The sequence below is a fragment of the Cervus canadensis genome, chromosome 10 (genome assembly GCF_019320065.1).
Source record: "Cervus canadensis isolate Bull #8, Minnesota chromosome 10, ASM1932006v1, whole genome shotgun sequence".
NCBI lineage: Eukaryota > Metazoa > Chordata > Mammalia > Artiodactyla > Cervidae > Cervus > Cervus canadensis.
This window is the reverse complement of record NC_057395.1, coordinates 62021400-62037090: the sequence shown is the minus strand read 5'-3', so window position 1 is coordinate 62037090 and position 15691 is coordinate 62021400. Positions and strand designations below refer to the sequence as shown.

At 45.7% G+C, this 15691-nt stretch overlaps 1 protein-coding gene across 1 annotated transcript; it reads left to right on the top strand.

Moving 5' to 3' along the window:
• The first annotated feature begins 239 nt into the window (after window positions 1-239).
• Window positions 240-13959, top strand: PXMP4 (peroxisomal membrane protein 4). The gene is made up of 4 exons (XM_043479937.1): window positions 240-493; window positions 5326-5388; window positions 8493-8691; window positions 12897-13959. The coding sequence occupies exons 1-4, from the start codon at window positions 381-383 to the stop codon at window positions 13158-13160; spliced, it is 639 nt and encodes a 212-aa protein (XP_043335872.1). The 5' UTR covers window positions 240-380; the 3' UTR covers window positions 13161-13959.
• The last annotated feature ends 1732 nt before the right edge of the window (window positions 13960-15691 follow it).

Sequence of the window (15691 nt, the reverse complement as noted above, 5' to 3'; positions counted from 1 at the left end):
AAGCTCAGGGGTGACACACCTCTTCTAAGTCCCAGCGAAACTGCTTTCTGATTGGACAGATCCAGGAATACGTTTCTAACCTTTTTGCGGTCGAATTGGACGGAGCCCATTGTAATTGGCTACGAGCTTTCCCTCTCTTCCAATCAGACCGCTCTTCGAGAGAGTGCTTGCGTCCCATTCCCCTGGTGAGTTGAGTGAGCTCTGTGATCGGCCCTCTCCGTATGAGTGACAGCAGACACATCCTATGGGCTCAAAGACGCGGTGCACTGTCCGGCACCGTCTGGCACCTCTAAGCCCTACTGAGGGTTGTGCAATAGCCACCCCGGCTGTCCGGGCGTGAGTCCTGCTCCGTGCCTACCACCCCCAGCGACGCCTGCATTATGGCCGCCCCACCGCAGCTGCGGACTCTGCTCTTTGCGGTCAACGCACTGTTGCGCAAGCGCCGCTACCACGCAGCCCTGGCCATGCTGAAGGGCTTCCGGAACGGGGCCGTGTGAGTGGGGTCATCAGGCTGGGCAGGGGCTGAAGGATCGGTCTGGTGGGGTTGGAGAAGCGGGTTCTGGGACCGTCGCCGCTGAGCTGTGCGCCCTTGAGCAGCTCTAGTGTCTCTGTAGGTCTTGGTGTCCACTGTCGGCGCAGTGGGCTCTGCATTTTGGGTTCCGTGCGCCTTCTGAGCTGGGGCTCTAACTACGCTGTTTCTAAGTACTCAGTGCTTTGCAGCCTGGCCTTATTGCCTTGACTATTTCCCATGCCAGCCCCTGTATCCCTTCATTTGGGTCCAATTTTACCCCTCCTGCTGCTGTGTGCCCTTGGGCCTATCTGGCTTCCGTGGCTCCATCTGCACAGTGGGGAGCTGGACTCTGCCTTCTAGCAAGCCTGCGGCCCTGCCTCTCTATGCTCCTTCCATTAAGCTGCCCCGGACTTTTCATCCCGCTTCTCATTCTTTTGTAAGATTCTACTGCTAAGTCCTCTTTTGATAAGCCGCAGGCATGACCAGTGTAACTGAAGCTGCAAATATTTGCCAAGCAAACTGATTACAATTTGGCCATCTGACCTGCAGAAGAGGAGGTCATTTCCTCTGGCTAGCGCCAGGACGGGAGCTCAGTTTCCTTTAAACTTTATGCATAAACGCTATGATTTATTGAGAGCCTACAGTGCCAGGAACTGGGGAAGCATCAAAGAACAAAGGGAACAAAAATCTGCATGTTCTTGGAGTTGGCATTTAGTGGCAGCATGGGATGGTGGTGTGGATGTGATCACCTCAATTTGAGTACTGGTGCCCCTTACCTACATGATCTTGTGCAACTTATTTAGGCTCTCTAAGCCTCAATTTTTATAAAATGGGGTTGATAATAGTACTTATATTGTTGCTGAGCCATGAAAGACTCCAGGATTCTTGGCCTCCGAAGGAGAGGAATTCAATCCCTGGCCAGTGACGAGACTGGATCACTCAGAGCTTTTGTGTAATAAAGTTTTATTAAAGTGTGAAAGAATTAGAGAAAGCTTCTGACATAGACATCAGCAGAAAGAGTGCCCCTCTGCTAGTCTTTAGTTGGATGTTATGTAGCTCCTAGCAGTCTGCTAATTAGAGAAAGGAAATGTCTCAAAACTCAGAGACTGGCACCAGACCCATCACCCATAACATGCATTTTGAGATGACATTGGCCCAAGGTGAGTTGTCCCGGGCCATAAAATGGTTCACGTGGATCTTGAAGAAAGGCAGGTTTCAAAAAAAAAAGAAAAAGCAGGTTTCTAAGCAAATTACAGTATCATTAACATAGCTTATGAGAACATTTGCATGAGTAAAACATACTGATTTGTCAAGTCGGTTCCATCTAAGACTCAGAACCTAGGAAGACTGCTGCTGAACCTAGGAAACTGCTGCTGCTGCTGCTAAGTCGCTTCAGTCGTGTCCAACTGTGTGACCCCATAGACGGCAGCCCACCAGGCTCCTCTGTCCCTGGGATTTTCCAGGCAAGAACACTGGAGTGGGTTGCCATTTCCTTCTCCAAGGAAGACAGAGTCTAGGGTAAATACATAGTTCATTAACATAGCTTAAGACAAATATTTCCATAAGAAAAACATTGGTTAGATCAAGGTTTGAGAAAAGTTAAGTAATGGTGGAACCAGGTGTGGTCACGGCAACTCAGAATTTTAAAAGAAACCTCTTTTTAAATTTGTTTAGAGAAGGGGAAAAAATCTAACACTTGTTTGTTTCCTCCTGCCGCTTAGTCTGACACTTGTAGTCTGTTTCCTCCATTTGGAGACCCCTGGCCTTCCTGCCTTTTACCCTCTCAGGGCTTTCCTGGTGGCTCAGAAGGTAAAGAATCTGCCTGCAATGCAGGAGACCCAGGTGCGATCCCTGGGTTGGGAATATCCCCTGGAGAAGGAAATGGCAAACCACTTCATTGTTGCCTGGATAATACCATGGACAGAGGAGCCTGGAGGGCTACAGTCTATGGGGTCACAGAATTGAACAGACTGAACAACGAACACTTTGACTTTCATCATGCTGTCGAGAGAATTGAGTCAGTAAGTGTGAAATGCTCAGCACAGCGCCTGATATATATATAACTGTTAGCTGCTGTGATCATTGTTGTAGTTGCATGAATGTCTACCTGGCTCACTGCTTCACCTTCCTCAGGCTTCCGATTGTTACCTCCTCAATGAGGCTATCTCTGAACTTTAACCTCCTTCCCTATTGATTTTTCCTGCATAGACCTTATCACCACCTGGCACTTAAGTATTCACTTACGAATCCCGTTTTTCTACTCTGTCTCTCACTAGAAAATGAGCTTCATGGGGACAGACATTTTTATCTGTTTTGTTCCTTAGTATATTCCTAGTACCTGATACATAGTAGGCTCTTAAATATTAACTGAATGAATAAGTGTATAAGGGAGGAATTGCCATTGTAACCCATTTTCTGGATGAGAAGACTGTGGCTCAGAGAGGAAAATTCATAGCTCATTGGTAACGAATCCACTTGCCAATGCAGCAGACACAGGTTCGATTCCTGGTCCGGGAACATCCCACATGTTGTGGAGTAACTAAGCCTGTGAGCCAAACCACTGAGCCTGTGCTCTAGAGCCAGGAAATGCAACTACTGAGTCCACATGCCCAAAAGCCCGTGCTCTGCAACAGGAGAAGCCACTGCAATGAGAAGCCCACGCAGCAGCAAAGACCCAGCACAGCCAAAAATATATTTAAAAAAATTTTTAAAAAAAGAACAAAAATGTAGGTGTATAAAATTTTTTTAATTAAAAAAGAAATGAATCATAATCCTATAATGTTGACTGCTGTCTAGTCAATAGACAGATTGTCCCAGTTGTCCCCTAAGTGTCCTCTATAGCAAGATAGTCTAGATAAGGATCTTCCAGGATATCATACTGCATCTGTCATGGTCCTTTATTTATTTAATTTCTCTCTTATATGGAAGAGGACTGAAGGTCTGTATTCAGAGCTGCTCTGAAGTTTCCTTGGTCATGACGATTTTGTTTTGTTTTTGCCACACCACGTGGCACATGTGAGCTTAGTTCTCCAACCAGGGGTTGAACCCTCACCTCCTGCAGTGGAAGCACAGAGTCTTAACCATGTCATGTCCTTATAGTCCTTTTTAATCCAGAGCATTCCGTGTTTCAGGACACAGAGAGCTCTTGTGAGTGGCAGTAACTGGCTCCCACCAGAGTCTGAATAGTTTGGGAAGGGGGCCAGGCACATGGAGGCAGTTGGGGGCATTGTTCCATTTGTGTCTGAGGTATAAGGCAGGGTCTCGTTCACCTTGGCCAGCTGGAGGAGGCCAACGGCCTCTTTATTCAGGGTAAGAAGACATGCCTTTGGAGGAGGCGGGGCAGAGAGCTTGCTGGGGGCCAGATGAGGGTCCTGCCCACCCACTGCTAGGCAGCGAGAAAATAAGCCATTCAGCCTGGCCACCACATACAGTAACACTGCTGTCAGTTCATCACACTTTTTATTTGATTTTTTAAAAAATTAGGTACCATATTCACAAAAGGCACAAAAAGTTAGAGCTTTTTAGAAGTTTACACACCTTGCTCTACCCAAGCCTACAGCATATCTAGAGCTGCCTGGTTCATGGACAGCTGTTTCATATACAGCAACCAGTGTATTCCACTGGTTGCCATGGGTCCATTTTATGTTTACCTAGTAGCCCCCTGTGGATGGACACAGGTTTGCTCCCAGTCTTTTGCTGTTTCAAACAAGCCTCACAAGGACCTGCCTAGCAATCCAGTGGCTGAGACTGCATACTCCCAATGCAGGCGGCCCAGGTTTGACCCCTGGTCTGGGAACTAGACTCCACAGGCTGCAACTAAAACCCAGTGCAGCCAAAATGAATACATACATACATAAATATTTTGGAAAAAAACAAACAAGCCTCACAGATACTCATATGACAACAATATGGGGCTCATGACCATTGTCTGAGGGAGACTGTCAAAGATTGTTAGACCTTGTAGCCTGGAAAGGTCAGGGCCAGACAGCTGGAGAACTTGGTGGAGCGAGGGCAAGTCCAATAAAGAAGAAAAAGAAAGGTAGCAACATTAGTACTGGTTGAATAAGGAACTTTTACCTGTGCTAGGTCCTTAACTGCCAGAAACAACTCTGAAACAGGCAATACCTTTCACTGAAGGGAGAAGGGAGACTCAGAGACATTCAGTGATTTACCCAAGTTTAAAGAGCAAAACTGAAGAAGACAATGGCACCCCACTCCAGTACTCTTGCCTGGAAAATCCTATGGATGGAGGAGCCTGGTGGGCTGCAGTCCATGGGGTCGCTGAGAGTTGGACACGACTGGGCAACTTCACTTTGACGCATTGGAGAAGAAAATGGCAACCCACTCCAGTACTCTTGCCTGGAAAATCCTATGGATGGAGGAGCCTGGTGGGCTGCAGTCCATGGGGTCGCTGAGAGTTGGACACGACTGGGCAACTTCACTTTCACTTTTCACTTTCATGCATTGGAGAAGAAAGTGGCAACCCACTCCAGTGTTCTTGCCTGGAGAATCCCAGGGACGGGGGAGCCTGGTGGGCTGCCATCTATGGGGTCGCACAGAGTCGGATTCGACTGAAGCGACTTAGCAGCAGCAGCATAGAGCAAAACAGGGCAAGGCTTTGGTACCAGATACTGTTTACTTTATATGACCCACTTGGAACCCAGATCGAACTCGAAAGCCAGCGTTAGTTTCCCTCCCAAAATGATATTAGGATTAGGGAGGGGGAGGAGGGGGCACAAGGAGTCAAGGAGAGAGCTCAGAAAGAAACAGTGGTGTGGTGGAGCCTTAATAACCATTTTCTTTTGTTTCTACAGCTATGGAGCCAAAATCCGGGCCCCTCACGCGCTGGTCATGACCTTTCTTTTCCGGAGTGGCAGGTACCTGACCCCTCTGCACACCCCTCAAACTGGGCAAGATCGTGCCAGGACTCCTGGTGCAGTAGCCTCCAGGTTGGGTCCAGCCTGTCCGCACCACCATCTCCTAGAGTACAAGTCTGATTCTATTATCCCATCTTGAAAATTCGCCAGCTTCTGGCTCCTTGCTGTTCTTCAGAGAAGCCAGCTTCCAGGTGTAGCATTCAAGGCCCCCTGTAGTTTAACCTCAGGGACATTCCCCCTTCTCTCCAATGCCCACTGTGGGGAGCCCTTGGCACCAAGACTCACTGCCATTCATTCATGTGCAACAGGTGGTTCCACCTCTTTACATTTCTCATGCAGTACCCACCATACATACACACCAGGAATCCCCTTTCCTCTTCTACCCCACCTTTATTCCTTCCTAGCAACCCATACCAGTTCTCTGAGGATCACTTTCTCAGGAAAACTCTCCATGATATACTTTCTTTCCTTGTTCAAACTTCTGGGCCTTTCTCTGATCTTCCATAACTTCCTTCAAGGTGCTTCTCAGAAATCACCTTGTGTTTTAGTTTTTAATGTATTTAGCTTCACCTGGAGTTTGTAAGAATCATACATGGACCGCCTGCTGTTCAAATCCAGGTTGTGAAGATTTCTTTCTTTATGTATTTTTCTTTTTTAAATTTATTTTTGTTTTAGTTTTTGCCCTCCAAATTATTGTTTTTTTAAGTAAACTCATTCATTCCTTCAGTAAATATTTATTGAGCATCTAATATGTGCCAGACACTGTCTTTAGGTGCTGGGGATACAGCAGTGAATAAAACAGAGAATGATCCCTTCCCTCGTATAGCTGACATTCTAGCAAGGCATAGCAGAAAATAAACATAGTAAATTAAAAAAGTATGTGGTATGTTAGAATATTGTATGGGCTGTAGGAAAGAAAATGTAGAGCAGGGAAAGTGGATCCAGAGTGCTGGGGAAGGGCAGGCTGCAGAGCTAAATAGGGAAGGGCTCATTGAGAAAGTGACATTCTAAGTAGAGACTTGAAGGAGATGGCCACGTGGGTAACAAGGGAAAGAGTGTTTCATACCAAGGGAACAGCCCATGCAGAGGCCCTGAGGGGTGGTCATAGCTGGTGAGTTTGAGGAGGCTGGAGCAGAAGGATTGCAGGGGAGAGAGCAAAGAGAGGAATATTATGGGGGTAGCTGGGGACTATCCTGTTCAGCGTTAGGTCAAAGAGAAGAGTTTGGCTTTTCCTCTTCTTTTTGTTTAATTTTCTAAATTTTTAATTGGAAGATAATTGCTTTACCATGTTATGTGGGTTTCTACCACACAACAATGCTAATTAGCCATAAGTATATATATATATGTATGTATGTATACTTAGATTTATTGAGCATCTACTATATGTGTGTGTATGTGTGTGTGTATATATCTCCCCTCCCTCTTGAACCTTCCTCCCACCCACGTGGCTTTTCATCTAAATGGAACAGGAAATTGTTGTAAGAATCTGTATAGGGACATGCCACTATTTGACTTAAATTTAATAGTGAGAAAGTGAAGTGTTTGCTGCTAGGGGTCAAGGGCAGAATTAGGTGTAAAGTAGGAGGCAGTGGCAATAATCCAGCTGAGCAACTGGTGGCCCAGACCTTGATGGTGGCATAGAGGTGAGAAGTGTTCAGATTCTAGAAACATTTTCAAGGCAGTGGGAAGTGGGAAATGCAGCTTGCCTTAGAACTGGCAGTGGTAGGCCCATGTTCCCGTGGGGTGAGAGTTCGCTGACTCCTAGCTGTCCCCCCTCACCTGGCAGACTTCATAGCTCCCAGCTGACACACTTCAAGGCCCTCCTCCGACCTCGAGGGCACTTGCGGTTGCTGTCTGAGCACTTGCTGTTCCTCTCCTTGGTTCTCCTCACTGCCCCCTAGCGATTGTGAAAAGATAAGTCAAACCACGTGCCTTTCTTAAAGGTTCACTGCTCTCAAGACAGAGACAAAGCTTAGAACTTCCCTGGCGGCCCAGTGTTTAAGAATCTGCCTGCCAGGGCAGGGGACATGGGTTCAGTCTCTGCTCTGGGAAGATTCCACATGCCTTGGAGCAACTAAGCCCGTGTGTAGGAACTACTGAGCCCACACACCTAGAGCGCGTGCTCCCCAGCAAGTGAAGCCACTGCAACTAGAGAGCCGCTCTGGCTCTCTGCAACTAGAGAAAGCCCTCGAGCAGCAAGGACGACCTAGTCCAGCCAAAAATAAATAAATATATTTTTTTTAAAGACCCATTTTACCATGGCCCCACCTCTCGCTCACAACCTTTGCCTCACACATTTTCTGCTCAGGCCTTAATGACCTCTCTTTGTTCCTTTCCTCCCCGCTCTCTGTCCCTCCTCATGACTTCTGCTCGGGTGTTGATCCCAGTACAACTCCTCTCTCCTCTTGACCTCATGGACTCCTCATCCTTCACGTCCTGGCATCATTGCTTGTCAGGGTCAAAGTTTGACCTTTGTTTTGTGATTATTTCTTTCATAATTCCCTCTCCCACTAAATCATAAACCTCGTGAGGGCAGCAAGCAGATCTATTTTTTCTCAGAATCATATCCTCAGATCCAGCACGTAGTAGGTACTCCCTCATTCACTCATTCATTTCTTCACATGTTCACTCCAAAAACAAATGTATTAAGCATCTGCTATGTGCCAGGCCTTGCTCTGGGCACTGAGGATGAATGAGTGAGGTATAGACACCACTCTCTGGTAGCTTCCACTGGGATGGGGTGGGAGTAGGGGGAGATAATAAACAAGTATGTAAATGTCAGGTGGTGATACAAGCTCTGAAGGAAAAGAAAAGTTGGATAAGGGAACAGAATACAATGGGCATTCTTATACGTGGGGTAGTCAGGGAAGACCTCTTGAAGAAGATAGTGGGGTAGTCAGGGAAGACCTCTTGGAAGAGATGGTGTGAAGTCAAAGCCCGTATCCAGGGAGGGAGCAGCCCTAAGGGGATGGAGGGCAGAGGCCCGGGGTTGAATGAGCGCTGGCCCATGGGCTCCTTGCCTGGGCTGGTTTTGCATGCCAGGTGGGTGCATGTCCCTGGAGCGGCTGGGCCTGCACTCACGGTGGCTCCCTGTGTCTATGCAGCCTCTGGGAGAAGCTGCGCGCCATCCTGCAGGCCACGTACACCCACTCCTGGAACCTGGCCAGGTTTGTGTTCCTCTACAAGGGACTCTGTGCCCTGCAGTCCCACGTCCAGGGCAAGACCTACCAGGCACACTCATTCGTGTCTGCCTTCATCGGGGGCTTTCTGGTGTTTGGAAACAACAATAACGTCAACAGCCAGGTAAAGGTCCTACCAGAATGGGGGGTGGGGCAGGATTCAGGTATAGAGTTGGGGATGGGAGTCAAAGAAGACAAGCTCTTGGCTCCCTGCCATGTCTGAGGGTCTGTAGTTCACCAATCCCTGTGTGACCTTGAGAAGGTCACTTCCCCCTCAGCTTCCCCCTCTGCTAACCAGGTACCTTGTTGGAGTTCCATGCAGCTCTCTGGGGCAAAGATTTAAAAAACAAAACACGCCCCCAAACACTACTCTGCAGTGAAGTGAGAAAAAAAAAAGAGCAAGATTTTCATAAAACGAAACTTACTACATTTGAAGAATTTTCTCTTACTCTGCATTTTGCCTTTTTTCTTGGTTAAAATTCCATTTTTTAATGAGATCATGATAAAACAAAATGCTAACTGTTGCTGCTGCTGCTATTTTAGCATCCTTCTTGGGCTATATGAAAAGTTGGCAGTCTTTCTAATTTGCCTCCCTCAAATTTCTTAAATATTCTTTTTTTTAATATTCTTAAATTATAAAAATAATTGTTTTATTTTTCACATTTTAAGTAATGCAAACTAAGCACCCATTATGTGCCTGGCACACTCCTGGATGCTTAGGATACATCATGATGAAATTAGAAAATAAATTTAAAAGAAAGTCTCTCTCCCCCTCTAACTGTTCAGCCACTGTCCAGAAACACTTTTTTTTTTTTTTTAATAATTTTTCTTGGAGTATTGGGCTTCCCAGGTGGCTCAGTGGTAAAGAATCTGCCTGCCAATTCAAGAAGATGCAGGAGATGTAGGTTTGATCCCTGGGTCAGGAAGATCCCCTGGAGGAGGATAGCATGGCAACCCACTCCAGTATTCTTGCCTGGAAATCCCATGGACAGAGGAGCCTGGAGGGCTACAGTCCATAGCATTGAAAAGAGTTGGACATGATTGAGCACACACACACATATACATAATTGGAGTATAGTTGATTTACAATGTTGTATTAGTTTCTGCTAAGCAGCAAAGTGAATCAGTTATACATGTATATAGACGGTCATTTTAACTGTGTCTTGTTTAGCCTTTCGGAACTTGTCTGTACTTGTATCAGTGTTCATAGCAGGAGTTTTCCACCAACAAGATCATAGTACTTTTTTTTCATGTAACAGTGTGTCTTGGAGGCCTCTCTTGTCAGTCCCTCATCCTTTATAACATGAGCAGAGCTCTCTGCTGATGGGATGGACCAGCCTTGATTTCACAGTCTCCAGTGGATGGACATTTAGCGGTTCTTTAGCGTTTGACCTCACACATACACTGTAGTCTACATCTTTGTTCAGACATCTTCCTACACTTGTGTCAGTCTATCTGTAAGTTCTTAGATATGGAATTGTAAAGTCTATGGATATGAGCATTTTGTATTTTGGGAAAGTTTCCCCAGTTTTTTTTTTGATAGAAATTTCACTTGTCTATGAAATTTCAAATTCTAGGAATCCTGGATATACCCATTTCCTTCCCCCTTCCCTCCTTTCCCTCACCTGACCGCTGGCAACAGCTGCTCTGACCTCCATTCAAAAATGTTACATGATGGACATACAGATGGCCAACAGGCAGAGGAAAAGGAACATGAAAAGATGGTCGATTTCACTAATTGTTAGAGAAATGCAAATCAAAACTATAGTGAAATATCACCTCACACCAGTCAGAATGGCCATCATCAAAAAGTCTACAAACAATAAATGCTGGAGAGGGTGTGGAGAAAACGGAACACTCATGTACTGTTGGTGGGAATGTAAATTGGTGCAGTCACTGTGGAGAATAGTATCGAGATTCCTTAAAAAAATAAAACTAGAGTCATCATATGATCCAGTAATCCCAGTCCTGGGCATATCTATGGAAAAGATGAAAACTCTTAATTCAAAAAGATACATATACCCCAGTGTTCATAGCAGCACTATTTACAAGCATGGAAGCTTGTAAATGATGTGGTGTATACATACACACACACACACACACACACACACACACACACAGAGGAATATTATTCAACCATAAAAAAGAATGAAATAATGCCATTTGCAGCAACGTGGATGAACCTAGAGATGATCATACTTAGTGAAATCAGACAGAAAAAGGCAAATGTATCACATGTAGAATCTAAGAAAGATGATACAAATGAACTTATTTAGGAAACAAAAACAGACTCACAGACGTAAACTTTGGTAACTTATGGTTACCAAAGTGGGGGGTCATAAATTAGGAGTTTGGAATTAACACATACTGCTATATGTAAAATAGATAAACAACAATTAGTACAGGGAAGTATATTCAATATTTTATAATAACCTTTAATGGAAAAGAATCTGAAAAAGAATATACATACATATATGTGTATGTATAGCTTAATCACTTTGCTCTACACCTGAAACACAACATTATAAATCAACTATACTTCAATTTTTAAAAATATAAATGGAGTCGTTATAGTATGTAATCTTTGAGGGTTGGCTTTTTTCACTCGGCATAATTTCCTGGCAATTCTTCCAAGTTATTGTATCAACTATTCATTCCCTTTTACTGCTGAGTAGTGTTCCATGGTATGTATGTACCTATTGAAGGACATCTGGGTTATTTCTAGCTTTGGGCTATTAGTCATGCAACTGCTCAGAACATTCTTGTACATGTATTTGGTGAACATAGTTTTCACTTCTGTGATAAATACCTGGAGTGCAATTCTTGGGTCATATGGTACAAAAGGTTTTTCCAGATGTCTCAGTGATAAAGAATCTGCCTGCAATGCAGGAGGTAAGGGTTTGATCCCTGGGTTGGGAAGATCCCCTGGAGGAGGAAATGGCTACCCACGCCAGTATTCTTGCCTGGAAAATCTCATGGACAGAGGAGCCTGGCAGGCTACAGTCCAAAGGGTTGTAAAGGGTCAGACACAACTCAGGGTCTGAGCACATACACACGGTACATATATACTTAGTTTTAGAGGAGACTGACAAAGTGTTTTACAGAGTGATTGTCCTATTTTACATTCTTATCAGGAATATACGTGTGATCCAGTTTCTTCACCTCGAAGCTGGCATGTGGTTTGTTACATTTCAGATTTTTGACATTTTGATAGGTGTATAGTGCTTATTATGGTTTTTAAAAAGTTATTTATTTACTTGACTGTACCAGGTCTTAGCTGTGCCATGCAGGATCTAGTTTGCCAACCAGGGATGGAACCTGGGCCTTCTGCATTGGATGGTTAGAGTCTTAACCACTGGCTGCCAGGGATGTCCCTCTCATTGTGGTTTTAATTTGCATTTCCCTAATGGCTAATGAAGCTAAACCTTTTTACACGTGTCTGTTTTCTTTCTGTGTAACCTCTTCAGTGAAATATCTGTCTTTTGCCTGTTTTCTAACTGGATTGCCTATTTTTTTCACTGTTGTGTTTTGAGAGTTTCTAAAAATATTTTCGAGACAGGAGTCTTTGTCAGATATGTGTTTGTAAATATTTTCTCTCAGTCTGTAGCTTTTCTTTTCAACCTCTTCACATGGACTTTCACAACTGAAGAATTTTGCATTTTGATGAAATCCAGTTTATTAATTTTTTTTTTCACTTGTGGACTGTGTTTTTGTCGTCAAGCTACCTTTTAGTTTTGAGCCATGTAAATATATTCATTTTCAAAATTTTTAATAAAAAGAATAATAATGGAGAAGGAAATGGCAACCCACTCCAGTACTCTTGCCTGGAAAATTCCATGGATGGAGGAACCTCATAGGCAACAATCCATGGGGTCACAGGGAGCTGGACACGACTGAGCGACTTCACTTTCACTTTAAAGAAATAAAAAAAAGAAAAAAAAATAAATAAATAAATAAAAAGAATAATAAATTAAAAGACATAAGTAGTGGGACTTCCCTGGCGGTCCTGAGGTTTAAACTGGGTGCTTTCATTGCAGGGGATGTGGGTTGAATCCCTGGTTGAAGAACTGAGATCCCATTTGCCATGCAATGCTGCTAACAAAAAAAGACATAAACAGTAACATTCAAATGCCTGCTGCAAACCACTTCCAATCACCTTGCCCACACTTTGCAAAACCCTGATCCAGTACACGGGCAATGCTCCAGGGTGGGGCGGGGTGGGGGAGGGGAATGGGGGAAATGGGGGAGGGATGAGATTGGGTGGGCTGGGGTAGGTAGAAGGTTCCCAGTGGCTGGGCCCACTTGTAACCCCGTCCTTCCCTCCCTCAGATCAGCATGTACCTGCTGTCCCGCGCCCTATTTGCCCTGTGCCGCCTGGGTGTGGAGAAGGGCTTCATCCCCGAACCCAGGACGGACCCGTTTCCGTGGTTCACGGCGCTGGTGTGGGGGCTGGTGCTGTGGCTCTTCGAGTACCACCGGCCCACCCTGCAGCCCTCACTGCAGTCGTCCATGACCTACCTGTACGAGGACAGCAACGTGTGGCATGACCTCTCGGACTTCCTTATCTACAACAAGAGCCAACCCTCCAAGTAACAGCGCCCCCAGGTGCTCAGGAAGGCTCCTGCACCCCAGTCGGGTGACGGAGGTGTCCAGCCGCGGTTGGAGATTGGCTCCATCTGCTAACCATCCCGGAGGATCCTACACCTTCTAGATCTGGAGTCTCAGACTCTAACTTTTATTAGCCCAGGGTTCCATTTGGCGAAATGGAAGCACTGATTATCAGTTCTCGTTAGGTACTCTTGAATAGTGGAACGAGCCACCGAATCAGGCTGAGGAGCCTTGGGCACAGGGACAGCTGCTGACTCTTGAGAGACCAGGGAAGGTCACACCCCACCCTGGGCCTCAGGGATCATCCAGCCCAGAGGAGGGCACCGAAGTCTCTTTCTGGTGGGTATGTTCTCTGACCATTCTTCTATAGCAGAGGCTTCTGGCTGGGGGGCAGTGGGTTGCAAAAATGCATTTTTAGACAATACTCCGTTCCTTGCCTTGGGTGTTCTATTGTAGAAGCTCCAGCATTTCCACTGTCCAACAGAAACACAGTGTGAGACATATGCGACTGAGCTTTTTTTAGCAGCCACAGTTTTTAAAAAGTGGAGGGAATTCCTGGTGGTCCAGTGGTTAGGACTCTGCTGCCAAGGGCAGGGGTTCTATACCTGGCTGGGGAGCTAAGATCCCACATGCCATGAGGTATGGCCCCCCCCCCAAAAAAAAAAAAATGTGGGGAGAGAAAGAGGCAGAGGAGATTAACCTTAATTATATCTTTGAACCCAATATTTCTCAAATGTTATCATTTTAATGTGTGCTAAATATAAAAATAAGATATTTTACATTTTTTCTTTTTATTTATTTATTTATTTTTATTTATTTTCTTTTTTTCTTGTACTAAGTCATCAGAATCAGGTGTGTATTTTACACTTTCAGCATTTTTCAATCTGGACCAGTCACATTTCAAGTGCTCAGCAGCCACATGTGGCTAGTGGCTGCTGTGTTGGGCGGCACAGATTAGAACGTTCTATCCTCGCAGAAAATTCTAGTGGACAGTGCAGATACAGAGCTGGAGGACCTGGGTTTGAGTCCCTGATGGACCGCTGTGTAACCTTGGGGGAGGTTCTTCTCAGAGGCTCAGTTTCTACTGAAGTGAGGATAATCATAGCAATAGCTGGTGTCTACGCTGGACTTGTGTAACTAGGACAGCTGCTTCAACTACTACTGACATCCGCTTAGTGAACTCCTCCTTCCTGGGTGCTTTGCCCGTTATTCTTTTTAACCCATACAATGACCTTGCAGGTACATATTTTGATCTCCATTTCACAGATGTGGAAACTGAGGATCGGAGAAGAAACTTGCCAAAGGCAATACAACTAGTGTGACAGCCAGACCAGGGTTTAAACCCAGATCTATGCGATTTCAAAGTTCTTTTTTTTTTGTCAGTGCCTTAAATTTAGGAACCTAAACTATGCTATGCAAAATTAGCTAGTTATTGGGGTGCACACTCAAATGCCTATAGGGGCCTGGGAAGTGGCATAAATGATGATGTTCTGGGTGCTATGCAGTCGGGAGGGATGGGGACCTGGTGAACTGGAGACTTGTGTGTGTGCCAGACAAATTTTTTTTTAAACCACCAAGCTGAACAAATCAAACACAGCTCCAGGAGATTTGGTTCGTGGGCCATCAATTGGAGTAGGCATACTTCAATCTCTTTTTATATTTTGAAAATTACTAGTAGAAATATCCACATGAGTCACTAGAAATCTTATTAAAATGCAGATTCTGAGTCAGTGGGTTTGGGGCGGGGCCTGAGATTCTGGGTTTCTCACGGCTCCTGGGTGATGGCTGCTGCTGTTCTGAGCTTGAGTAACAAGGTGGTAGGGAATGACAGGGGGTCAGCCAGTAGCCCACGTGATGAATGAGGAAGCTATGTCACAGAGCTGTTAGGTCATGAAAGTGGGACTGGGTCTGAGTCTAAACGGTGTGTTCTCAGGCACGATGTTGTACTGCCAGCTTAGAGAAGGTGGTCTTGAATTTCCCTTAGTTCACTCTGTGGAGGCTGAATGAGGTCCTGAGGTTATGGGGAGGGGAGAGGGTAGCCACCAGCAAGTGGGTTTTAAAGCAGATGCTGGAGTGCCCCACCCATATCCTGTCTAACTTACCACTTCAGTGCACATCAGCCACCCCACTGCCACCCTGAGTCTTTCTGCCTGAGGGCTCCTCCCTTGCCCTTGGCACCTGCTCTGTCAGCCTGCGGCAGACCTGCAGTGCTGGAGATTAACACATCCTGGGAGCAGCTGTCAACCAGGGACTGGTGACGACCCCCACTCTGCACTCCGGCTGCCCCTGGGTGGGATAACTCCCAGGTGCCTGCTCCACACTGCTCCCAGAGCACCCAGCAGGACTGAGCTCCGGCCACCCCAGCAGTCACTCCTGTGATAACACCTCCTCCCTTGTCTCCCTTCCTCGTGCCCCTACCACTGCTTCCCGGGACCACTTCCCACAGAAACTGCTTGTACTCAACATCCTCATCTCGGGATCTGCTCTTGGGGGAACCCAAACTAAAACTGGCCCCC

Bases quoted from the DNA above. Each gene is read 5' to 3' on its own strand.
- PXMP4 (XM_043479937.1), top strand. From the start codon at position 381: ATGGCCGCCCCACCGCAGCTGCGGACTCTGCTCTTTGCGGTCAACGCA. The intron at 494-5,325 runs GTGAGTGGGGTC...TTGTTTCTACAG, and splicing joins GGCTTCCGGAACGGGGCCGT to CTATGGAGCCAAAATCCGGG. The intron at 8,692-12,896 runs GTAAAGGTCCTA...TCCCTCCCTCAG, and splicing joins ACAATAACGTCAACAGCCAG to ATCAGCATGTACCTGCTGTC.